Raw genomic sequence first — 25605 nt, forward strand, 5'->3', positions numbered from 1 at the left:
ATGACATTTTCTGGGGGGGAGGCACAGACACAGTGTGACAAAATAGTTCTTGATCTCCATCCTTCACATCTGATTTTATGTGCATCTTCCATAAACACATGAATTCCTATTTTGCTTCACAAGCATTTAAATCAATGAATTTTGCAATCACCAAACAGCTGAAGAGACATAGCTCTGGGCTACAATCCCACATGACTAGAAACAACAGCTTTTAAGTGTCTCTTCTCCAGAAGGGATCAAGTGAAAAAGATTGGATTATTTTATTATGAAGAAGATGGGCTTAAAAAGAAGGGACAAAGCCTGAGAATACATCCACGGCCTTAAATTCAGGGGTTACTCCCCCGTGTCAGGGCTCTGTGATGCCAGCTGGAGCCTTAGCCTCTCCTCCAAGGGGAAAGGCATCAGGTCCTTCCTGGTGATCACCCCAACCACTTGGTTCTGCGGGTCAACAACAGTGAGGTGGCGCAGCCCCAGGGTGCGAAAGATGATATAGGTGCGTTGCAGGGAGAAATGAGCTTGGACTGACATTGCCGATTTGTTTATGTATGGCTCCTGTAAAACAAAGAGAGGAGACAGGGATAACAGAAAACCATGAGTGCACCCCTGCTACACAGTTGGGAAGGAGAGGCAGGGGAAGGAGGCTGGGCAGAGGAGAGGTCCCAGACTTGAGGGACAGGATTCAATAAGAATATTAGTTCTTCTCCTGTTTCCTATCCCCAATTATACCTAAAACATCAGGAAATACCATAGTAAAAAAAAAAAAAAAAAAAAAAAAACACTTTCTTTTTTGTTAAACCATCAGGTTCATTCTAAATAAACTATTATGACTGGAATGTACCCAAATCTCACAGGCTGGAAAAGCAAAGTTGAGCTCCGTTGATATGGCCTAAGTTCTTACTTGGAAATAGCCAATGACCCCAATATTTATTAAGTTTTAGATATTTTATAGCTGCTATCTCATTACACAACCATTTATGACATCCTGTAATATTTTGCAGTAAATGCTTATAAAAGTCAGTTCACATAGAAACATAGACTGTGAGGAAGAGGACAAAGAAAACAATCATATAGCTCTTCTCAAGAAGGGGGCTGCAAGTACTAAAGTCTGGTCACTGAAAACTATGAGGATTACAACTTGATAGGAACACAGCTAAAGCCATTCCATTGTTAACCAATCTGCTCTTTATAGCCTATATAGGTGTTCACTAAGTTTTTATTTTTCACATAATTATACAGTATCCTACTTACGACATGGCCAGTTTCTGTCAGGGAAGGTGTATTATGCTTCCCAAGTGGATTCTTTGCCAGACCAAGGAAAAATGAAGCAAAGACATCTTAAAATAATATAAAGAAATGCACAGGAGAGAGTGACACATCTGTTCTCCCCCTGTCATTTACACAACTGAGGAAACAGTCAAAGACATAAGGAGGAAAAAGAAATTAAAGGTAAAAAGGTTTCCTTTTCTCTATATCCCATATAATTTTGCTGTGGAACACACTGCCACAGGAAATCATTAAACCCCTAAACTTCACAGTGAATATTTCTGTGGATATCAGAAACAGCTTTCATGAGCAATAGCAACAAGCTGTTAGATGGGATATTAACCTTTGTGCTTCAGGGATCATACCAGGTACAAAAAAGTTAGGTACCAATGAGAAACCTAATTGAGAGGAATATGTTTCCCATAACAAAAAAAAAAAAAAAAAGTTGTGCGGCCCACTGGATTGGGTCTCAACAAAGCTGGCTTCTACTCCCATATATGACATTCTTTTGAACTTTGGAAAGCCATGGGTCCTCCCTCCACCTCAGTTTCCCAACCTATTAAAAAGAAGCTATTAAACCAAACTAGAATATGGGTATTAAGAGTATTGCGGGCTTAGTAACCTTCCTTTCCTTCTAGCTATTCTCAGAATGAGGAATCCAGACTAGATGGATCTCAAACTTCATTGCATATGAGTAAACAGGAGCTGATTTTATCTTTTTAAATAAAACCCATCTGAATTAGTCTCTCTCATCTAGATTTCCCAGTGTGTACCCTACTTCAGTTTCAGTGCTGTAGACTGAAATTCACTGGGGCAGAAACTACATTTATTTTGTTTATAACATATTTATTTTAAGCCTTGTTCAGTATACCAAACACATTATTGCTTTTGGACCCAGTATTTTAGTACAGTATTTAGGAAATACATGTGGCAATGTCATAGCAGGGATTAAAAAAAAAAAAAAAAAAAAAAAAAAAAAGGAAAGGAAAGGAAAGGAAAGGGAGAAGAAATATAGCTTTATTTATAAGTTGATGTATAGGCACTGTAGCATAATGGAGACTAAAAACTCAAAAGCATTGCTTTATATTTGCTTTATAGGACTATAAGAGCCAAATAATGACATTTAAATGATCTATTCCATTAACATTGTATCATTTTGTCAATCTGGAATGTATTTTAATCAAAAGCCCCCTTGAAATGGTCTCCTTTGTTGTATTTTCTTTTTGGCTCATTTTATCAACATCTGTTATGTTTATACAATATGAATTAAAACTTCGGAATGCTGTTTGTACTCAGCTACTTTTGTTGAGAATGTAACGTCCCAGGATTGGCAGTGTTTATGTAAATCAGTGCGGCTGACACAGCCATCATAAACAAATGAGAAAATATAACAAACACATTGTTCATGGAGGAAATGTTTGTTTTTAGAGCTGGCTTCAGTCTTACCAGATTGATGAAGAGTTGCTGATACCGGAGATCTGTAGTGTAGCGATTCAGCAGCATGGTTAGGCGCGACAGATTGGGCAGCTTCTCCACTGTTATCTGCAATAGGCAAGAATCCATTTCTCTTTCTTTCTGCACTCCACATTAGAACCGAAGGTTCAAAAGCTTTCCAGTTTGTCTCTAAGAAAAAGTTTTCTAGCAGAGCTCTGCTGGCAGAGCTTGTCCAAACTTTATAAATTCTCTTGCCAATTAGGTTTAAACTAACACTTTAAAATAAAACACTCTTTACTTACAAAAGGATTTTTTTTCCTTAGTGTAGCTGTGTCTCTATTAAAACAATGCAATTTATACTGGCTTAGGGGTGAGATTTTTCACACTATTACTAAGTGGTAATTGCATGATGAAATAGTGCAGAAAAATGCAACAAAACCAGCATCAGCCATCAGCTGAGCTTCAGCCTTCTTCCACAGGCATACCTATTTGTACTCTGGCACCTCATTCCATGCGTAATTGCCCTGCTCCTTCTCAGTATTGTTTTGCCAACAAAATCTCCATGTGCAGACCAAGCTTCAGTAACATATGATGACTTTCTAGTTGTTCTTGTATAAACTGCTCAAGCTCCATTACCAGTATTGCTTTGGTAACACATGACTTTCTTTTACCACACTTAAAGTTTACTACACCTAAAAATCCTTTCGTCATTTATCAAGGGGAAGAATTCTACATGCTTTTCAAGTTTGAAAGCTTTTACAAATACTAATCATTCGCAGAGGTGCTATCCCATACCAAATTAAATATTATAATAATTCTGCTGTCCATACAGGAGTTGAGAAAGAGAATTGGAACAGCCTATTTGAGAAAGAACATACTTTGCAGGCACTCTTGTGCAACTCTTAGACTCTGATTGACATTATAGTTTATGACAGCTGTCCCTGGAAGGTTTCTAGTCATCCTTTAATTTAAATTGTACCTTACCACTTCTTTCTTTCTTCTCAGCCACATTAATTACATCATTTCTTCATTCATGTAGAGCTCATTCTCAATTATCCAATATGCACACTGATTAAACAGGGAACGATCTGAAAGAAAAGAGGTTACCTTCTCATAGGACAGAGGATGAGAGGAGGAAAAAGACTCATAGTTTGTCTCTGGTTCGAAGATGTGCTCGTTTTCCAGCAGCATGCACAGCTCTAGCCTAAGGTTTAAAAATAAATAAATAAATGAATAAAATAAAAGTAAGAGAGAAGAGGACTTAATTCATTATAATGAGCAAATTTTAAAAAACAAGCACACACTGCTTTACTGTCAGATGTATGGTAGATAGAGTATTAGCAGGCTGACCACATATTTCACCTTCCTAAGTTTCCATCACCAATAGCAGCATCACACAGGTGCTTTATGGTTTAGTTTTGCCTAATTGGACATCACCTACCCTACGCGTTCTTGACCTGGATCAACCTGCTTGGCAGGAACAGCTCATGTACTAGTTTACACCCAACAAGACAATGCCAATAATAGGAAACAACAATCTGCATTTAAGTAGATAGACTGTTGTTCCTGCCCACATCCTTCCCACATCTGTTACATGTAGATGTAACATCTACATTAAAATAAGACCTGCAGAAAATTCATGGCACATTTTAAATCATCGGTGAAACCTTCTCTCACAGGACTGCACTCAAGAGTTCATCAAGGCATTTAATATTCTTGCTGACTTAATCATTTGGGTTTGCATATCTTCATCAATTATTACATCATTTCAAAACTTTTTTTTAAATTAAAAAAAAAAAAAAAAAAAAAGCCTTGACAAGCAGTATGTTGAAATTATGACATACCTCAGTGTTTCCTTGCTTTCCCCACACACACATACACTCACTCCATCCACACTATCCACTTCCAGCCTTTTAAGTATATTTAGATAACAAACACCTTGGGGACCACCACAAAGCTTTTTGTTTTGCAACATTCTTAACATGATGTTAGCCTTGGTCCATGGTTACAGCTAGCAGCTACTATAGCAGTACAAAGACATGCGACACACTGTTAAATGATGTGCTTGAGGGACCCAGAGAAGACCAGAGGCACAACTCTTGTTAGCATGTCCAGAGAAATACAAGGGAGGTACAAAGTGGCTCTTGTAAATGGAACACCAAAAATAAGGTGGGAAGTTTTCAAATAAATATTTCCGTATTAGAAAATATTGATTTTCTCAAACTCAAACTTGTCATAGGAATTTACCAGTTTTAACATAATGTCTCCTGGGAAAGATTAAGTCTGCTTCAAGGTGGGATTAGCACTCAACAGCAGAGGACTTACACTAAGAAGACCTGCCTGCCAGTTCCAAAAGTTGGCAGTTAGTGCCCTCCCTAGGGACAGGATATGGAAGAACTAGGTTCAAGCCCTTTCTCCACACTTCCCTTCATAACAAGCACATTAGTGGCGGTGTTTGGCATGTCTTCACTTCTCCAGCTGGAGGGGTTCCACACAGAATAAACAGGAATCTGTAGAAGCGGGTCCCCCACATTCCTGCTGGCTGCCCTGACCAGCAGACTCTTTATTGTTCAATTATTTTTATTCCAAATAGTCTTCCCTTCACTCTTCTGTACTTCTTTGTCCCATGTCTGATGAAGCTGAATCAAAAATGTAAAGATTGCAAAAAATGATAGTAAACTTACTGTGAAATCCCATTGAGCTCTCACACACAAAGATGTAACATTAAACTAATTTCCAGCATATTACATAAACCAACTGCAGTGTCAGATGTTTCTGATGTTTCATATAGTCCACCTTTTCTCCAGATTATACCCAAGATACTTTGGGTGCATCTACCTGTGCATTTTTGTTCAGATCTGAAAGATGCTTTTGAAGCAACCTACCCTGTCAACTCTACCTGCCATGGTTTGGTAAGTATTGCAGAGCAGTCTCCTTCCTTCTAAAACAGTTGCCTGTTTCACTCTGCACATCCACTCGTGCAATCTGTATTTCCTTAAATCAGACATGCCCTTGGTCTCTCATCTAAGGATCTCAATGGGATTTTATGAGTGAGTATGACTGTGCCTAGGATATAGGTATCATTCCTTTACAGGAGAAAACATGAGTGTGAAAGTAACTTGTGGAAGAAAATCAGATGTGAAGAAAATCAGTGTCTCGGTCCCCTTTAGAGCACATCCCATCTGCAGGACAAACAAGGAATTCAGACAAGTATTTTTCATCTCCATTCTATATCTGACTGGCTTGGGTTTTCATAAAATCTCTTTCACACTGCTAAGGAGAGCACAGTGCAGCAGCAGACCTCCAAGCTGACTGCTGAGAAAACTCTGCTTGGGAAATACTGTGCCCTGGGCTCACATCTCCCCTCCTGGGAAAAGCACGGACCTGCCCTATGCTCCTCACCATCTGCATGCCAGTGTGTGGACATGTCATGTAGACAATTAATGGACTTGGGTTTGAGGGCAATCATGAGAAAACCCTATAAAGAATGGTACAGGCACGCTACAACAGATGAGATCCATTCCCCTCAGACTCCTTTTGGAGGAGGAAAGGGAGAAAAATACAATGTACTCAGAATATATTCACTACAGCAGAGGACATGGAGAAAAAATTAACCCAGTCATGCCCTTTGGTGCTTTACACACTTTATTCTCCAGAGCTCTTTACAGCTTTACAGTTTATGCTCTTTCATAAACAGGTTTCTGATTGTTGTAAGCAAGATATAAATACACAGATCTATATTCTGGTCCTAGATCATCCTGTACAGCTCCAAGAAGTCAATTTCTAGGATGATCTCTGGGTGTCTTGAAAGGAATACTTTCAAGACTTTAATCCTAACATGAATACATAGACTTTAAGTGCAAAAGCTATGATCCACCCTAATCAAACTATTCAGGCCTGCCCATAGTCCAGACTTCACCATTTTCCACTTGAACATCATGGGCTGGAATTAAAAAACCAGCAACATTCACCACAAGCTTAAAGAGCAGAAACGTTTGCTCATCACCAGTGGTTTGTTGGCTAGTTTTGGCAGCTTGCAATTTGCTCAGCACTGCTCTTAACTAAACCCAGCAGGGCGTCACTTAACAAGGCTTTGGGAAGTGTGAGAGAAATTTGGCTAGTCGAAAAAAAAGCACATGCAAACACAGTGAAGGAAATCGTTGGATCATTTCTGATAAGAATCCAAGCCTATTAAAAACTGCCATATTCAAGAGAAAAATGAGCATACATTATTTCACTTGGACTTCCAGAAGTCATGCTTCAGAGGTATAACAACACCACTCTTTGATGTTACATACAACATCCTTCCTATCACATCATCAAGCCTTAGAAAGCAGACCAAACATGTTTCTTGCACTATTTTGTGAGGTTTAACAGGAAGTGCTAGGATTCAGACTTGGACTCTGCAATTGTTCGTTTACTCGTTATTTATTTAAGAAGGAAGAAAACCCTTAAGTAGGGAATCTCATTTCAAAGATACCCTGGCAAGGCACTGTAGTAGTTTCATATGTTCTATCTGTTATAAAACATGCATTATGAAGATACACCTAATTAAGATAACACATTATTATCCCAATATCCACATGTCAGATTTGGCATGAAAGTCAGGAATGAAAAGTATCTGACAGCTGATTGTGTCACTCTTTTCTTGTCAAGTTGGCCAATTATCTGAGGAAACTACAAATTCTAAATATTGGGGGAGTGACATAAAAAGGAACTACAGCTCCAAAGTAGCTGCAAATGAACAGAAGGAAGATTAAATGGTGATGTCACTGGCAAAAGTATTCAGGGCAGGACTCTCCCAGACTGAATGGATAAAACAGCTATAGAGTTGGGGCAGAGGGAGAAGGGAGGGTAGAGAACCTGAAGCATCATTTTTAGCTTGCTTCATAAAGCTTCAGGCTTATTTCTCCTGCATTAATCCACTGAAAGTAACTAACTACATTGCTTTTATTCTTGAGCTTTTATTCTTCAGCCAATATCCGTCTCAGCGGGGACCAGCAATTAATGTACTCTGACCAGAATAACACAAATGTCCCTTCCATGTAGTAAAAATCTAATTCTCTCTCAGAGCTTCTCTCAAACATATTTAAAAGCTCAGTGATACTGACTATGAAATTTTGATTGATGCCAGTCACTTGAAATAATGATGACAATAGAACAATAACAAGTGGCAATAAATTGCACACTGGCAGAGCATGCCATCCCAAAATCCTTCATGATCTTTCCTCATCCTAAACCCTGATTGGGATTAGATTTATTGTTTTACACCTTCAACTTTCGTAGCAGTTAAAATGAACTGAGTGCTCAGATTATCTTGCAGGATTTGATCACTGCTTTGCTCTCAGCAGAAGTTCTTGCATAAACATGCAATGCTTGCAAAAGGACACAATGAGAGAAAATTCTTACATGAACTGCAAAATATACATGCTGTTTAAGAACAGTTATTTTTACATTCTAATAAGCTATCTGCTAGTATACTAAATACATTTTTCCTGGCTTCAAATAGCATTGTACCTTCATTAAATGGTTAAAACAAACAAACAAACAAAAAAGCTATTCTGCATATGGCAAATGACAGTAGATAAGAACTAGGTCACTGAAACTGATTTAAAATCCACCAAACCTTCACCTTTCACAAAATAAACCCTCAGGTTACAGGGTTGTTTCAGGTTACGCAGCCTAAATCATTAGTGTTTACTTATGTGTTTGGTTCTTCAAACCAAGAAGGAGCTTTGCAAAAGTTTTTGGCATTTGACCTATACAATGATAAAAAGGTCATTATCAAGCACCGGACTGAGGTTTTCCAGAGCTAAGGTCAAGTCCTGTCTATGCCCCACAGCCTTTCAAAGGATGCTGAATAAATATTTAATCTCTGTGCCTCAGTCTTCAGATCTACTTAACAGGCATTTCTTCTACCTCAGAGCTGTGTTTTGAGGTTAATACTCATTACTTACATTGCCTTCTGTTTTATGGACACCATAATCAGGGTGAATGAGCAAACAGTAAGTCTGTGGTCTTAACATGAAAATGTGAAGCCTGCTGTAAATAAACTGCAAACACAAACAGTATTTCAAACCTACAGAAAGACTAGATCTTAGAAAATTATGAAAACTTAGGATCGGATTTACATTTCCCTACCGGACGGCTTGTTACCAGGCAGATTTTCAGTTTCAGCGGAACCTACCACACGCTGAAATGACAGGACAAGTATGTGATCAGTCTTTCCATTCACACACCAGTTTTCCCCATGCCTATATTTGATTTCGACATTTAACAAGACTCTGCACTTGCCTAAAAGCCACCCACATGCTGCAGCGAGGCTGCATACGTTTTTAATTTGGCCTTTTGAGTGAGCACACAGCCTCTGCAGCACTCCAGCTTTCCCTCCAAAAGGTGCCGTCACAAAGCCCTGCAGCACCTGCACAATTATTCCTATGGCCAAACAGGCCTACTAATTTTAAAAGTATCATATAATGTTGCTCTTTGGAAGAAAAGTTTCTCACTTAGGATGCAGAATAAAACCACTGCCACAGACTCTATAAACCTTCCTCCATCTGTGTTACTCATGAGCTGCAGTGCCCCAGGACCCTGACAATACATGGGAGGATCGTAATGTCAAGAGCTTTTGTTGAAAGTGCTGGATTCCATTTATTTTAATAGGCAAGATCACTGTATAGTGTATCATTGAAATTAACTGGATCAGCTTTTCAAAAGCAGGAGTCCAGACAGTAAAAACAAACAATGTGCTGACAGATTCTACCCTCTCCCATGGAAATCAAGTAATCACACCACCACTTTGATATTGCAGTCTGTTCCCTAGCCTGCACACCTAAAAATAGCGCCCAAGTCCCTAACGTGTTCCCCCTCCCCTTTTTTCTTCTTTGCTGGCTCAGTTTAGATGCAGCCTTCAAACCACTGCTGATGGTGTTTCTAGCTTTGATCAGAGCAGAACCACCATTGCACAGGGCTTACAGCAAAGGGACGGGGAGGAGGCAGGCAGAAAGCTGTCCGTGATCTCCTAGTACAAAATAAAACCTTGTTTCTATCTCCATATATTGCATGAACTTTGCGGACTTCTGTGTTTGATTGAGTAACTTAACTTGAGTAAATTCCTGTGATCTAAACTTAGCAACCTCTCCATAACAGAGCCAGAAGGAAGAGGCTCTCCAAGAAGCTTTCAAATCTGTATCAGTTATTTCATGAATGCCAGCAACAAGGCTGTCATAATATTACAGTTGATATCGCTAAGCTCAGTAATTAATTTTTGCATTAAACTTTTGGGTCTTGATTTGTCTTTAATGTTCCATTTGCCCCTAAGCTGCGGTATTGCATTACTTACTGAAAGCAAGTGCTTCTCCTACTGCTAAGAAAAATAAAGGTATATCCTCATTAAACAAGTGTGCATAGCCTCTGCACACATGTGCATGCACACACCTTGAGAACAGTGTTTCATTAATCCCAGCTGGGAGGGCAGATTAAAGAAAAGTAACAGCAACAGTACCTACCACCTGACTTATCTATAACAGTTTGCAATGTTTTATCTCCTTTCCCACAGCACGTATCAATACGCTATACTCGGTTTTTCTGAAGTGCTTGGCAGAACACATTCCTGACTCACAATGGTTTCTGTTCACTGCACTGACCAGAGGCAACTCATACCTAATAAACTGCCATAAAATACACATCCACACACCACTTTGGATCAATGATTTCTCTGTTAAAGGATGTTACTGTGTAATACAGCTTTAAGTTTTCAACTTTGTCATATTTTCTAAACTCTGATCTCTTCAATTTACTTTCAGTTATGTGACATTCCCCTTTAGTGGAGTGAAAGCATGCATTAGCTAAACAATGTGGTTTGGATTTAGTGTTCCCATGCATCATCATGAAAATGTTTGTCTCAGCAATAGTGTCATTATTGTTACTGGGAACAGCTGCTCTACCATGTCTTTCGATCGTGGAAAACAGCGCGTCTCCCTTCTCAGACCAGTTTACAAGCTGGGAAATTAAAGCAAGGCTAGCAAGCAGGAGGGTTACAAGGACACAGCGTTCTCTACCTGCCTTCCTCCTACCACAAAGGAAGCAGAAAGCGCAGTGCTGCAAGAACAGCAACAAAATAAATGATGTACACAGAAATGTAGTTTGGCTCCCTCCTCTGGTAGCTCTTCTTCCTCTGGCCTGGGGACTAGCATGAGCCCTCAGGTGCAGCTCTCAGGCAGCTAAGCTCCATTAGCGGTGGCATCCTTCAAGCAAGAAACAATTAGAGCAGGGAGTTTGCTGTTCATCAAGTTGTTTAATATCTCCCCCGAGTTTCAGAAGTGGGAAGCTGTAATTCTACGCACTCTTGCCCACACTCCCAGCTTCGCTGAAGCAAGTTTCCGTACCCAGCTCTGTGTCAGCGACGCCATCCCACTGGACTCGCTGTGCTCCAAGGGCTTCAAGCCGCTCAGCTCCTGCCAGCTGCACATCTCCCAGGAAATCTCACCGCAGCCACAGCTTCCCACTTCATCACACAGAGGCTCAGGCTCTAGCTCACCTTCCTGAGCAAGGCCTTCCTGAACAAGGTCATTAGGCTGTCACTTCAGATGCCAGGAGGGTTGAAAGTGATGATCTTTAAGCTCCCTTCCAACCCAAGCCACTCTATGCTTCTACAATAAGATGGATTTTCAAGTAAAATCTCTTCTGCAGCATATTAGACTTTTTTAAAATGTCCTCAAATGGAAAACCATGTTTTCAGGAACTAGTAATAACTAGGCATTTCTGAACATCCACTATTTTTTGATTTTTCAACTACACCACGGCTTTTGAATATTTCTCCTCTTATTTAGAGCACTAAGTTCTGCTTTTTCTTTAGGTTTCCAACTATGTTCTGAAAATGGGAATTGGGCACTTTGAGCATCTCACTTGTACACTCCCATAAAGCATACAAAATTTGCAATAAAGTAGTACAAATATAATGACCATGTAAACTACAAGGACATTTGACATCTTTACCAACAATATTTTTATTGTAATTTCTTTTGGGACCCAAAATAATAATTTCCATCAACCACAAATGCTGAAGTTTCAGCAAACTTGATGGGTGGGAAGAGACGGGGTTTCCTAGGTGAAAAAAACACACAAAAATGCAGGCATGATGCCAGAAATGTCACATCCTGTACAGAAGTAGCAGAAAACCAAGTTTTACTCGTTTCTGCTTACATATATTTTTTCTGTACAGTCTGCTTATGGTCAAAGATATTGTGGTTTCTGCATAATTACTTTCTCCCAATCAAACTAAATTGAGCAAAAAAAATTTCCTTCAGCTAAAAGATAGACAAACAAAATGCAGAGTAATAGCTAACAGCTGTGTAGGTAAGAGTGCAAAGGCAAAAACGAGGAATCCTTGAGCCTCACAATAGGAGAGCCGTGCATGGTACAGATCTGAGAGAGTCAAGGCATGAACAAAATGGCTTATTTGTTATAGTAAAATTCCCTAATGGGCTACTCAGTGGTATTCATCAGCCCAGTAGTCTCTCCAGGAAAACTGTATCAAAGTGGTGTGCAAGGCAGAAATTAAGATAGCCAGGCAGCACTCCAGCTTCTGCCTCTGCACTGCTGCTCCTTAAAGGAAATGAAGTGGACCGAGCCTGGCCTAACAAGCGACCGGCATCCACCTGCTTTTCTTCAGTGAATGCCGGGAGTGTTTAACTGCAGTACGGAAACCCCAAACCTTCCATTTCCTTGGAAAAAGTGAATTAAAGGCAAGGACATCCACTGACACCAGAACCGCCTTCAGGAGCAACGTGGCATTTATCAGTCACAGACATACAGGGAACCTAAGTGCATTAAGGGATAAACAGAATCTCAGAAAAACATCTAGGTAGAGAGCATGTTATTGTCCATTTTGGTGGAAGAAATCAGAAAGGATGTGAGTGTCACACAGGCATGTAGAGGGAAGTGATCATGCATGGGCGATTGCACAGATTGGCAGCAAAGATGTTCCTGATGACCATGAAATACCACCACCCTCCATGTTATATCCCACCCATGTCCACGGGCAAGGAAAAGAAATGAGTTACCTACAGCTTTCCTCCACAAACCCTCCATGTCTTCTGTTTTTACTACAGTTTACATTTTAAAGTAATCTCTGGCAAAGGAAGATGGATCAACAAAACATAAGTGGTGATGTGTCTAATCTCTTCATCATGTCACAGAACCACTTCATTGCCCTACAGCAGCCCTACGCTAGTACATTGTAACACGTGTGGAAGCAAAAAAAAATAGTTCTTTTTTCAGTTCTGGTCTCACAGAAATTAGGCAGAAACACAACTCTATCTTTTCGTTCTGGAACAGGATCTGCAGCCACAGACTACAGCAGCCAAGACAAGAGACAGGGGACCCCCCAAGCAACTCCTCGGTATGTATTTACAGCCTCACTCAGTGTCTCTGGCCGAAGCCTCCAGGGAAGGCAGGCAGCGGTCCCGTCCTCAGGCCTCTCTGAAGAATGGGTTCCACCTGGGGCAGAGTTGTCTTCCTAGCCAGAAGGGCCTGCAACGTAGGCCATGACATTCACAGCTCTCAGCAGACTCTGGGCAAGCACATTCATAACAGCCCAGCTCCCTTTCTGCAGATGCTGGGGGGTAGATGGGGCAGGCATTTCAGCTGCAGTGCAAAAGAATAGCCTGTTGTATTCTCATGTGCAAGAATCTTAATTGTTGGGGAGAAATGAAGGCGGGGAGGCAGTCCCTGAGCACTCTGCATTGCACACAACAGGTCGAGCATCCCTATCAGTGCTGTGCATCTAGCTCACCAGCCACATGTTCCTCAAACACAATTCTGCAAGGGTTTCCCAGGCATGCATACAGCACTGCCTATGGCAAAGTGTCAAGAGTGTTACTCTGAGGAGATCTTTGTTTTGGAAACTGGCTTCTCAGCTACAGCTTGCTTCCTCTTTAACAATTTTAAAGCCAAGGAGTTTTCTTTAGTAGTTGTTTTCATTTTTAGTCTCTACTGCTTACTCGACTGGGGAAGATAACAGCTTCAGATTTAGGTCACCCAAGTAAAAATGTGTTTGGTGATCTCATCTTGATACCCGGTAGGTAACTATCCGGATCACAAAGATTAGGTGAAAAATCTGGCCCCACTAAGCAGGACTGGAAGATTATTTTTTTTGTCTGTTTGTTTGTTTTTTAATAAAATTGGAGTATCTGTGTGTTTGCTCAGGCCAGCACTGAGGTGCATTTGTAGGTCCATGCAAGTCCCAGCCAACACTTCTTGGCCACAGTCCTTGCATTTGTTAAGAACTGACATTGACCTTTTCTTTTCAAAGGGTGAAAATCGTACATATGTATTACAAAAATAACACTCTGTCCTTGTACAGAAATTCTCACCACTGCAGTTTCCAAGTGTGGGCAAATACTGAAAAACTTTTGCATTCAGTCAAATTTTCAGTGTTATTTCCATGCACATTTCATGAGAAGAAGTACAGAAATACACATAAATGAGAAACAGTAAGAAAAAAATAAGAGTTGCTGCTGCCTTCAAGCAAGCTTAGCAGATAAGATGCTTCTTTTCTTTCTTTAGCTCTTTGCCCCCATTTTTGCAATGTAATACCAACATTTTTGTGCCATATTTAAAAAAATTAAAAAATTAAAAAAAAGAATCAATAATAATGCCTAAGGCAATTCTCAAGAAACATCATGGCAATTATTATTGCATCTTCCCTCATCCACCTTTTCAAAACATGACAGGCAAGCTACATTTTCTCCACTTAAACGCTGTTGATGTACAAGATGGAAAAACAAATGATCCTTTTTCTGCCTATGGCTATGTCACCTCCACATGGAATTGCATTAGATCCTCCACAGTAAGAGGCTGAAGAGCACCTTTTTCCTTTGTGGAGTTCACAGCATTTCTCATCTTCATCTTAACAGTTACATGCCACAAGAGCTGTAATTTTATGACTAAGATGGAAAACCAGAGCCTAACTACTTATGGTTATGAATACGCTAATTCCATGACGCATCACATTTTTGGAGGCTTGTTTCAGAGGGTGGCTGCAGAGCATTCCTTTCCTAGTGTTGGTGAGGACCCATAGCAGAAGAGCAAAGCCGCGTGCGGTCACTGCTGGGAACAAGGTATCCAGAGATCATCTCAGAAATTCTCAGGCAGCTGGGCATGCGGTGGGGCGAGGAAGGGTGTTGACAGAGCATGCCAGAATGCAATACTTGCTCCCAGGCAACCTCTCTGTATGGGTTTCACTGCTGTGGGCAGCAAATAATGGACTGGATCAAAAAAAAAAAAAAAAAAAAAAGCTTCTGCTTTGCCAACCATTTAAAGCAATATCTTAGTTAGACTGTTTTGAGTAAAACAACAGCTCATTTATGCTGACAATGGCAGGAGAAAAGCTTTTTCATTCATCCTTTTTAAGGCTCTAGCAGAATGTATTCATAAAAGAGCTCTAGCAATTAAGCAAGCCACAAGCCTACCAGATTTGTCAAGTAGCATCAGGTTGTCTCTAAAGGTGCCTCTCTTTGGGATGTCCTCATGATCATCCCTCTGACCTCCCTTTCTGCTTGGTTCCATACAACATCGCTCTGTGCTGCAAAGCACAACTGTATTTGTGTAAACTCAGCATACTTCTCAGCAGCCTGGGACTCTCCCTGCCAGGTAATTTGATGAATTAATGAGGAAATGATGAGACTATAAATTTAATTTAAAAGGAGCTTTGGCTGGGTCAGTTGTTAGCATTTTCTAGTTTTATTTTTGAGGACAGATGAGAACTAAACAAGTACACTAGTATATGGTATATCTTCCACACTGGTGCACGCTGTGGACTATCACTCAGAAATTTAGGTTTTAGTGCCTTAGCACATTTCTTATTAGCGACATTTATGACAAGGGAGCAAGTATATATACCACATACAAGTATATGATCTCGCACTTACTGATGTCATTACTCCTTCAGGCCACTGCAAACCAATCTCCACTGTACAATTCTCTCATTACAAGCAGATAATTCTCTAAAAGGTTCACACAAAGTGTTTTATTTGACAGTGAAGCGAGTTAACAATTTTTTTAAAAATACTGATTCCCTTTCCATCTTCATGTCCAAAACTGCAGCTAACCATAGAGCAATAGATGAGGTAGTGTGATCCAGCTGCCAGTATTTCATCCTTGAAAAGCTGTTACAAAGCAGGCAAGGAGACAAGCCCTAACTAAATTTCCAATGATGATACATGGATAACGTTTTTCCCCATCCAGATCAATAGAAGAAAATACATTTATCCTGGACTGATCACAGATAGCTACAAACTGCCACCCAGTTAAGAGGTTAAACTAGAAGGGGATAAAAAAAAAATCTACAAGGAAACATATAAGAGCATATGGTCATTCAAGACAAAGGACAACATGTCTGTATTAAGGTTATTGGAAGCTACATTCATAGAGCTTTGCTTCGTGAAATCCTGTGCAATAGCAGTTGCATATGCACCTTTTCCTTTCCTATAGGATACTCAAGGTGGGAATTAAGTCACTGCTTCTCCCACTCATGACCCACCACCACTCAAAGAACAGTCTTAAGGTACCTTCCTGAAAGGATGGAGTCACTCTTGCTCTCACATGAAATACAGTACCAGAAATATTTCATTTATCAGGATGTTTTATATGCCTTTTGAGAGCCCCTAGTATGCAAGGATTCTTTTAGCCTAATTCTTGTTTACACTGCATGTTTCTTCCAGTGACTTTGTTGCTTATCTCATCTGTGATATGATTTACATTAATGCATTTCCTTTAAAAGCATACACTAATAAAATGAAAAAATGTGATGGGGGAACAGGCCAATTCTGAACTGGTGTGGGATCATTTCATGAGTAACTAGATTCAAATCCCTTTACTGTCTCTGTGAACCTTTAAGGTTATGAATGGAAATTTAACCTTTTTCTACAATTCACACAAGATCATTTCATTGACGGTCTTCAGTAAACCTTTGACAATAAAGACTGGCATGTTCCTCAATCTCTCCAAGGTCCTTTCTTAAAAGAACACCTGCTGTTCATGCTAAAGTTGGAAGAAGCTTCATAACCATCCCATATGGTCTTCAAAAATGCTTTAAGAAAAAAAACATCGGAAAAATGGCCATAAATATCACATAATTTGATAGTGTTTTTACCTTTTAATGGTTCCCTGAAACACCTCTGCGTGGTCTGGCTTGGGCCTGCAAACCACTGGGAATCCACCATGGCTTGTACTTGCAAGAAGCTGGGCCAAGGAAGCAATGTTTTCCTTTAGGTGAAGGACTCTGACGTGAGGCTCCATGACATCCCTGGCAGAGAACAATTCCAGGTTCAACCTGAAAGACATAAAACAGACAGACAAAGTATTATTTAGTAAACAGGAAATAAGGCATACTGTGCCACGTTAGCATTTGACGAGTTTATAATACTTCAGTAAATTACTTCAAGATGGAAATCAATCTGCTTTATTTGTAAATGTAAAAAAAAAAAAAAAAAAAGGTAATTATACAGTAAAACTGCTTATCAAGCATAGCCTTTCTTTGTGTGAGAGATGATAAATTCTACCATATGTATGACATAGTCATCCTAGTCAAGGTATCACAAGAGCTATTTGTCAATTTGCACGACTTTTCTCATTAAAAAGAAAAAATTAAAAAAAAAAAAAAAAGATTTTTAATCTGAACTGAAATCCTCTGGAATTCTGACTGATATCAAATAGTTTAATGTTAAACACTTTAGAGAAATTCAGGCTCACGATCTTTATTGCAATTTTTTCTTTCATCAGTAACGTCTAGGAAGATAGCCCCTTAAGGGTTTCTTACAAGTTGTATACTTTTTTTTCCAGTATTTTCTAACACTTTTTAGGTTCTAGGTGAAGTTTCAGGAAACATGAACATACATTAATAGAAAGACATGCATACCTGCTACTGCTGACAGTAGAGTGAAATGGAAAATAAATATACTTTCTGCAAGATTCAGCAGTGATTTCTACAGAATAACCATAGGCCTATAGATTCTGACAACAGAAGTCAGTGAATTTCTCTTGTTTTAAACTTGTTTCATATATACTATTTTCAAAAAATACATTAATTATTCTGATTATCATCTGGACACATCATAAGCCAGAATCTCCTGTTCAGACACAGGCTGACACAAACCACAGTCAGAGACAACTGGAGCATAAATTTGCCCACATCCTGTTTTACCAATGTTACCTTTCATCCCTGTGGTAAAAGCAACTATTTCCATATGCTGTTAATTATTGTCCTCCCTCCTGAGAGACACAAGGTTATTTTTTCAAGGCAGTTACTCTGATGTTTTGTGATGTGACCACCTGTCTAAGAATAACTGAACTGAGAAGACAATGCACTTCATACATGGCACACACACAGCTGTTAAAGAAGTTTCTTCTTCTCCTAAACTGAGATGGATTTAAATGAATCCTGAAAAAGAACAGTCTTATGTGCATCAAATCACGTCATGCCCATCCCCAGTTATGTGAAACAGACTGCAGGCAAGGAAAATTTGGAACACCATCTTATTGCAGATCCACATTTCAAGAGACCAGAACACCATCTTATAGAAAAATGAAACTCTCTGAAAAACATTTTGTTTCTGAATTAAAATGAGCAGTAGTTTACCTTGCAAATCGTGATGGCTGAGTGTAGAATTTAGTATCAAACAGTTAAAATACCAAAAAGTCCCAAAGTGATGTGTTTTTTTTTTGTTTGGTTGGTTGTTTTTGTTTGTTTGGTTGGTTGGTTGGTGGTAGTGGTGGTGGTGGTGGTGTTTTTTGTTTTTTTTTTTTTAGAACACTACCAGGGAATTTTTATTTTTCCTAAAAGAGTAGACTACTGTTTGTCCTCCTCTTTTCTTCCATCTCTATAGGTCTATATTTTGCTGTCTTAAACTTTTTCTATATTCAACATGCACTGCATTGCTACTAAAAATACTATTCCTAGCATAGTAGATATGATGTAAAAACATGATGAATTATAACTGCTTCCTGAATTACATGAAGTATGCGCAACCCCTGAATGATTTCTAAATAAGAGCAATGTGAATAATGCTACATTACAACAGATTCTACAGCATATTTACTAGCAGCACGCAAGTTTTCCATCTTCACAACTTCATGGTTTTCCGCTATTGCATGGAAAACAAATGTTCCAAATTATAGCAGAAGTCCATGAAACATCCTTAGGTTTTCTCAAATCAGTCATTTGTATAAAAGCAAGGCATAGCTTGTTATACGGTTCTGTGATCTTGGCCTTGTCTGGTATTATAAAGTGTCTATATTGCCTACAGGAACTATAGACCTTGCATTATCATAGGCCAGCTTTTTCAGATGTAAGAACAACATACTAGGTATTAGAGCTGATTCACTGCCTGTTGTCGATGGCATTTCTTTCAATTATTCTTCCATCTATTACTGTAAAGAGTAAGCTTGATTTGAGGGGAAGGGAAAGGCAAGAAAAATAGCCTTTCCTCCTCTTATAGAGGATTGTTATAAAGCCAAGGCATCTTTGTAGCAAAGAAAGCATTAACTGTTTTACTAATGGCTGCTGTCACTACTCATGTGTCTCTGCTCATCTGCTATCAGAGCACTGAACCTATTCTGCATTGGCAGACCTGAAAGTGGAGAAGTCGCCATTCTCCTCATGCCAAGAGCTACAGGTCTCCAGCCTTCCGCATTGTGGAAGGCTCCATTTGCCACTCACAACCTGCTATGGGCTCTAGGTCCCTCCTTTTGTGCAGCTGGGGGTTCAAGCTGTTCTTAAATGGGTGCTCAACACACTTTTACCAGAATAACCCTTCCCAACAGCAGCCAGGATACAGAGATGGCAGAGGAAGCTGGCAGAAGAGCCAGAAAGAGAGTACTGCTAGTACAGAGAAGCACGAAAACCATCTCAGGCACCTGCAGGTTCACATCCCCTGCAGCCACACTAACTGCCCAGGCCATGCTCACAGACCCACAGATAGTAGTGCTCCCCATAGATAGATTGCTTATATATCAAATGTACACAATGCAGGCATCAGTCCTATGGGCAAGGTTCCTGCTACTGATGTGTTCCTTCTTGTGCAACTGCGAGCCTGCCCAAATATCTCCCAAGGACACTGCTTAACGGGTGAGTGTCATTGTTGTTGCAAACTTGTGTTTATGCAACAAAGCCCTCAGTTTCACAATGAAATTTCAAGCAAAGACATCTCACTTACCATTTTGAAAATGCCTTTATATGTGTAATAATAATAGGAACTTACATTTGGATTTTATCATGTAGATCTTTCTCACATATTTAGATTTTCCTCAAGGAGACAGAGCTATAGCCACACTACTGAAATAGATATACCATCAATTTTTCTTTTATAGGATATGTGAGAACATTTTCTCCCAAATTCATTACAACAGTGTAACATGTTAGAGCATTAAGGTTGTTTCACTGAGGTTATGATATCCAAGTTTCAGGTTCCTTTCAAGAGTACATTCATGACTCTGGATACAACATGGAACAAAGACACTCTGCTTTACAACAGAAATAGGACAGTCATTTGGTAAGAAGCCAATATCCCTGTCCCTGTAAACTGTCTTGAAATGATTCATGGAACTGTAGATTGGACCCCGTTGCTCTTAAATCCAATGGAAGCTTTCCCACTGAAATAAATTTTTAAGGATCTAACCATAACAGATCTAATCACAACGTGGAGGCTTCCTTGGACAACATGCAATACAAGAGAACTTTTCTGTTGCTCAAAGAGCATTTACTCTATATTTTATACAAGCTTCAAATGATTAAAAGGATTAAAAGGATTGAAAAATAATCTTAACTCAAACACACTTCAAGAACCAAGGTACATGAGAAAACTGGCAGCACTGCTTGCTTGGATTTATTCACATACTTGCCTCATCTTTTTTAGCTGTCTCTCCAGTCCTCCTCTATCTGCATTGAGAAGGATTACCCATTGACTCGTTACAGGTCATTCTGCTCAGAACAGCCCTAGATATTATTTGGACTTCTTGTAAACCACTTTTTTATTGCCCTGAATGGCTACAGCATCTTGAGTAAATTCTTCTTGGGAGCTTCTTTTGGGGTTTGCTTAACATTTGTGGTGATTTTTCAGACCATTTAAGCAGCATAGTCAGAATTTCAAACAATTGAGAAGGTGGGGTGGTTAGCATAAGGGAACATTATCAGGATGGAGGTCATTACAATTACTTGCCTGTATTGTAAATACATTGCCAAATATTAGAAAAAATCTGTTCTAGTTTCTACTGTCATTCACTTCATTTGGCCAGAAAAACTGAACAGATTTATTTCATGATTTTCACGCTAGTACAAAAGCAACCGCATGTTTATGAAAATCTGCTACTGCATTATAAAAAGGGTTTATTAATGTTATCTTTCTTTTTCTCTACCATCTTTAAAGAAATCCCGTTGTGAATAAACTCACAACATTGCAGAAAGTTGCTTATGTTTAAATCCAAATTCTTTTTTTTAATAATAAAAAGATTTCTACATACAAGCCCCAATCCCACCAATTTTCTTTTCAACAAGTCACTTGGTAAAAGCCAAATACCAAAAATTCAATTCAAAGTTTACATGCCAATATTGATCTCTTTATATAATAGAAGAGTATATAAGTACTGCAGAAAAGCTGATTGTGTGCAGATGATGAATTCAGTAGATTTGCAAGTGAATTCTTTGAAAAAAAAATATTCTTTCAGTATGTTCACAGAATACTCACTAACATCAATAGATGGAAACAAAAAGCTCTGTAAAATCTAGTTACACTGGAAAAGGACACCACATATTAATTTTAAAATATACTTGCTCTACTCAGTACTAAACCCTGAAATAGACACATTTAAATTGTTTTCAAGTTAAATGAATAAAAGCACAGTGTAAATTGAAGTAAGTGTGTTCGTGCTAGCAATGCATTTTAATTTAATTAGATTTATTTAAAATCAGTTTTCAGTGGAACTTTGTGCAGCAGAAAAGGCCTGTGACTCCTTGCTGTCTTTTTTTTAGTTGAACACAACCGAGGGAGAAATTCTTCTAGTTAAACCAGGAGCCAAAAGTTTGGCAGAGTTTTCAGTCTCTGTTCAGCATATCTACAAATATTTATATTGACTGTAAAATGACAAGCTTCCCAGCATCTCCTGGTCCTGGCTCACTCAATATCCTTAAATGAGGAGACATTTAGCTCTTCAGTGCAGAGGCCTTTTGATAGCACAGTGCTTATTGTGAAATGTGTTGTTTGGGTTAGCTGAATGTCTCTGTCACTTACTTCCCAGAGAGGATTTGAAAGTTATATATGTTTAGCAACTACTGTATGCTAAAGACTAATGGATTTCCACATGGTCTCATAATCTGCTGGGAAACTGTCTCTCTCTAATACTTGAAAAAATGCAGAAAAAAAAAAAAAAAAAAAAAAAAAGATAAGAAAGCTTTTGTGTTTTGGAAAATAAATGTGCAGGAGAAGAAAGAGGGGGATATTTTTTTTTTTAATTATTTTTTTTTCTGCCAAAATCTTTTTTCTCTGTTCTTCCCTTATGAAGGTTTTCCCACTACCACCATCAGTATAAAATACTACCAAGTTAGAAAAATAGCAGCTCCTACTCACTTTGCATAGACATAGGTGTTTATACAAGGCCATTTAGCTTTAAAAAATAAAAATAAAAATAAATTAAAAAAAAAAAATTGGTTGTGCATGGGACCTTGGGACAAGCAGGTAAAAGACTGTATAAGGGGATCCTCATGCTGGAACTACTCAAACAGCAGCCTCAGCACACAACAAGCTGAGCTGTAGGTAACAACACAAAGGACATAGTTCTTGATTTAGCTTCCAGAGTGCAAGTCCAAAAACAAATTTAGAGATTGTAACTAGCCACCTAATTTAGTAAAGAGTCATGTCAGACAGTATTAGGGGGAGTACGGGCATTTAGAGATTCATAGCTACAGACAGTGCCCGCTCACTACTACCACCCAAACCTGAAGGAAACTAAACTCACTTGGTATTTGTATTCAGAACTGTGCATTTCCCCACATGATTAGTAGTAAGTGTGGAAATGTCTCGGTCCAAGCAAGCAGCTGCCTGAAAGCACCTGCTCTTACACATTTATCAACAACACTGTGAGGCAAACAGAGGGCATTGCACCATGGCCGTTGAAGAGTGACATGCTACAGACATGATCTGGTATCCTTCATACAGAAGACTGCCTTTGGCAGAAGTATGGGAGATACTAAATCAGTTCTCACCATGGGGAATCTGAACTCTTACCTGCTGTCTTGAAGATGCTCAGGGAACTGGGAGTGAACACCCTCACACTGAGGATACTCAGCAAAGCAGGACTCACACAAGCAACACATAGCTGGCTGTAAAGAGACTACACATCTGTGAATTGTTGCATTATATACTACTGGTCATTTTATACAAATTTCTCAATTTTATATAAATTTCTCAAAACTTCTGTTAGTGTTCCCCCACTTCTCTTGTGTGTCTCCATCCTGATCCCTGAGGCAGGTTTTTCACTAACTAGGAGAAGCAAACAACCTATGTTCACTGACAAGCACAAAATTCTTTGAGGATTAATTTTCCCTATGCCCTTGAAATTCTCCTCAAAATCCTCCTCAGGGTAATGGCTATGCAATCCAAGCAGCTCTGCAACAGTGCATGCTGACTTGGGGGCTGCATAAACTTCATCAGCAGAAAGTGCCAGGCACAGGAATATATCTGAGATATCCCCCTCTCCAGAGAGACCTGTAAGATGCCCCTATATCTAGTCACGCAGTATTTTCTCTCTCACAGGTAGACATCTAATAGAGAAAAAGGCCAAATTTTACCTAATAACTGAACAACTGATAACATTCAATCCCTGTATACAAAGTCTATGTCACCACAGGCATCCATATTTGCATGACATCCCTTGTATCTGTAGTACTCATACACATGCAAATGTGTGTAGATGTACACAGAGAGAAGGACCAAAGATGGATTTGCTATCTTGATGTTTAATTACACTGCTTACTAGTATATTCAGAAAGGGAATGATTCAGATATTCTTGCATTTTCCAAATGATTATCTGAGCCACTAGAAATCTTTGCCATTAAAAAAAATAAATAAATAAAAATAAAATGTTAAGCTTTTGTAGAATCCATCTTCCCTGGCATTATATCCAACCAGAAGCAAAGAAAGTCATTTCTCAAAACTACACCAGTGCAAGCAATTTAAATCCAAATAAACATTTCAAACAAACTTCCATAGGAATAAGCCGGGAGAAACAAGTAAATTGTGTGCTAAAATAAATACCTCGTGATCTTGCTTATAACTGAAAAAAAAGGGAATTGCATGTTCTCTGGATAGATCACCGCAGAGCAATTTCCAAGGAAAATTCACAAAATACTAAGCTGGCTCTTGCAGTTCAAATGCAATGACATGATGAGTTTCTTGCAAACATATGCCAAAAAAACTAATACAAACTGGAAAGAAGAGAGGAAAGCTCCTATGAGACCATTTTTATAAAAGTTTCATTCAGGGCCTCCACCCTCATGTACTGTACCAGCCTCCTTAGCTTTTCCACTCTGCCTGGTCCAAGAAAGTACTGACTAGTATATTAGAAATGCTGGCTTAAAAATGTTTGCAAATGGACAGTGAAAACAATAAATGTTTTAATAATCAGACACATTATCAGATGACCTTTTAGTCAAAAAAAGGTATGAGATTTAGGTCTAACAGACTACAGAATAAGTGAACTAAAGCAATACAGATGGAAAAATACATGAGAAGATATACCTCTGATTGCTCAGTACCTCTAAGAATCAGACACTTTGTAATGAGTAAGGGTGGTCAGGTTATTAAAACATACCAGTGGTATCTGGAGATACAGATTTTCCCCTAATCCCAGTTCTGAAAATAGAAGGTTTTGACACTTACAACCAGGGTTTTGAGCAAAGGCACTTCTTCCATTTGTTCATGCATTGGGAAAGTAAGGCATTTAACCACTCAAATTTCAACATTCCAGTTTCCAAAAATACTAGCCCATTTCTTATGCCATAAGCATATTGGGAGCCATAGTAAACAGTGGCCAGTCACTAGCAGCGTTCCCCAGAGTTGAATTCTAGGGCCAGTTCTGTTTATTATTTTTATCAATGATCTGAATGCAGGAGTTGAATGCATCCTTAGCAAGCTTGCTGATGATACTAAACTGGGAGGTGCTGTTGACTCTCTCTACATGGATGAGAGGCCTTGCAGAGTGATCTAGATACCCTGGAGAATTGGACAATCATCGATGTATGAATTTCCACAAGGGAAAATGCCGGGTTCTGCACCTGGGACAGAGCAATGCCAGACACAGGTACAGGCTGGGAGTCAAGTAGCTGGGGAGCAGTTCAGTAGAAAGGATCCTGGGGGAGCTGCTGGCTGCAGGCTCAGCATGAACCAGCAGTGTGCCCTGGCAGACAAGAGGGCAAACTGCATTTTGGGGTGTATTAATGACAGCATGGCCAGATGGTCAAAAGAGGAATTTCTCCCACGGTATTTAGTACTGGTTTGGCTTCGCCTTGAATATTTTGTGCAGCTCTGGGCTCCACAATATAAAAAGGTTGATAAGGTCCTTGAAAGTGTCCAGAGGAGGGCAACAAAGGTGGTAAAGGAACTGGAAGACCTGTCCTGTGAGGAGAGGCTGAGGATACCTGGGATGTGTAGTCTGGAGGAAAGAAGGCTGAGAGGTGACCCCACTGCTCCCTGAAGTTTCCTGAGGAGGGGAGGCAGAGGGATATGCTGGCCTCTGCTCCATGGTAACTGGTGTTAGTGTGTGTGGGAATGGCACAGAGCTGTGCCAGGGGGTTTCAGGCTGGACATTAGGAAAAATGTCCTTATTGTGAGGGTGGTCAAACACTGGAACAGGCT

At 39.4% G+C, this 25605-nt stretch overlaps 1 protein-coding gene across 1 annotated transcript in view; it reads right to left on the reverse strand.

The window, feature by feature from the left end:
* Window positions 1-333: 333 nt before the first annotated feature.
* Window positions 334-25605, reverse strand: part of LOC311206227 (chloride channel protein C-like) — a gene marked incomplete at both ends in the record, with an annotated part of 76472 nt that continues 51200 nt past the window's right edge. Inside the window, 4 exons of the mRNA XM_084281477.1 lie at window positions 334-552; window positions 2710-2805; window positions 3805-3901; window positions 16853-17032. Of these exons, the coding sequence (XP_084137603.1) occupies window positions 334-552; window positions 2710-2805; window positions 3805-3901; window positions 16853-17032 (592 nt within the window). The remainder of the gene's footprint in view (window positions 553-2709; window positions 2806-3804; window positions 3902-16852; window positions 17033-25605) is intronic.

This window comes from Netta rufina (genome assembly GCF_964035555.1).
Source record: "Netta rufina genome assembly, chromosome: 2".
Lineage (NCBI taxonomy): Eukaryota > Metazoa > Chordata > Aves > Anseriformes > Anatidae > Netta > Netta rufina.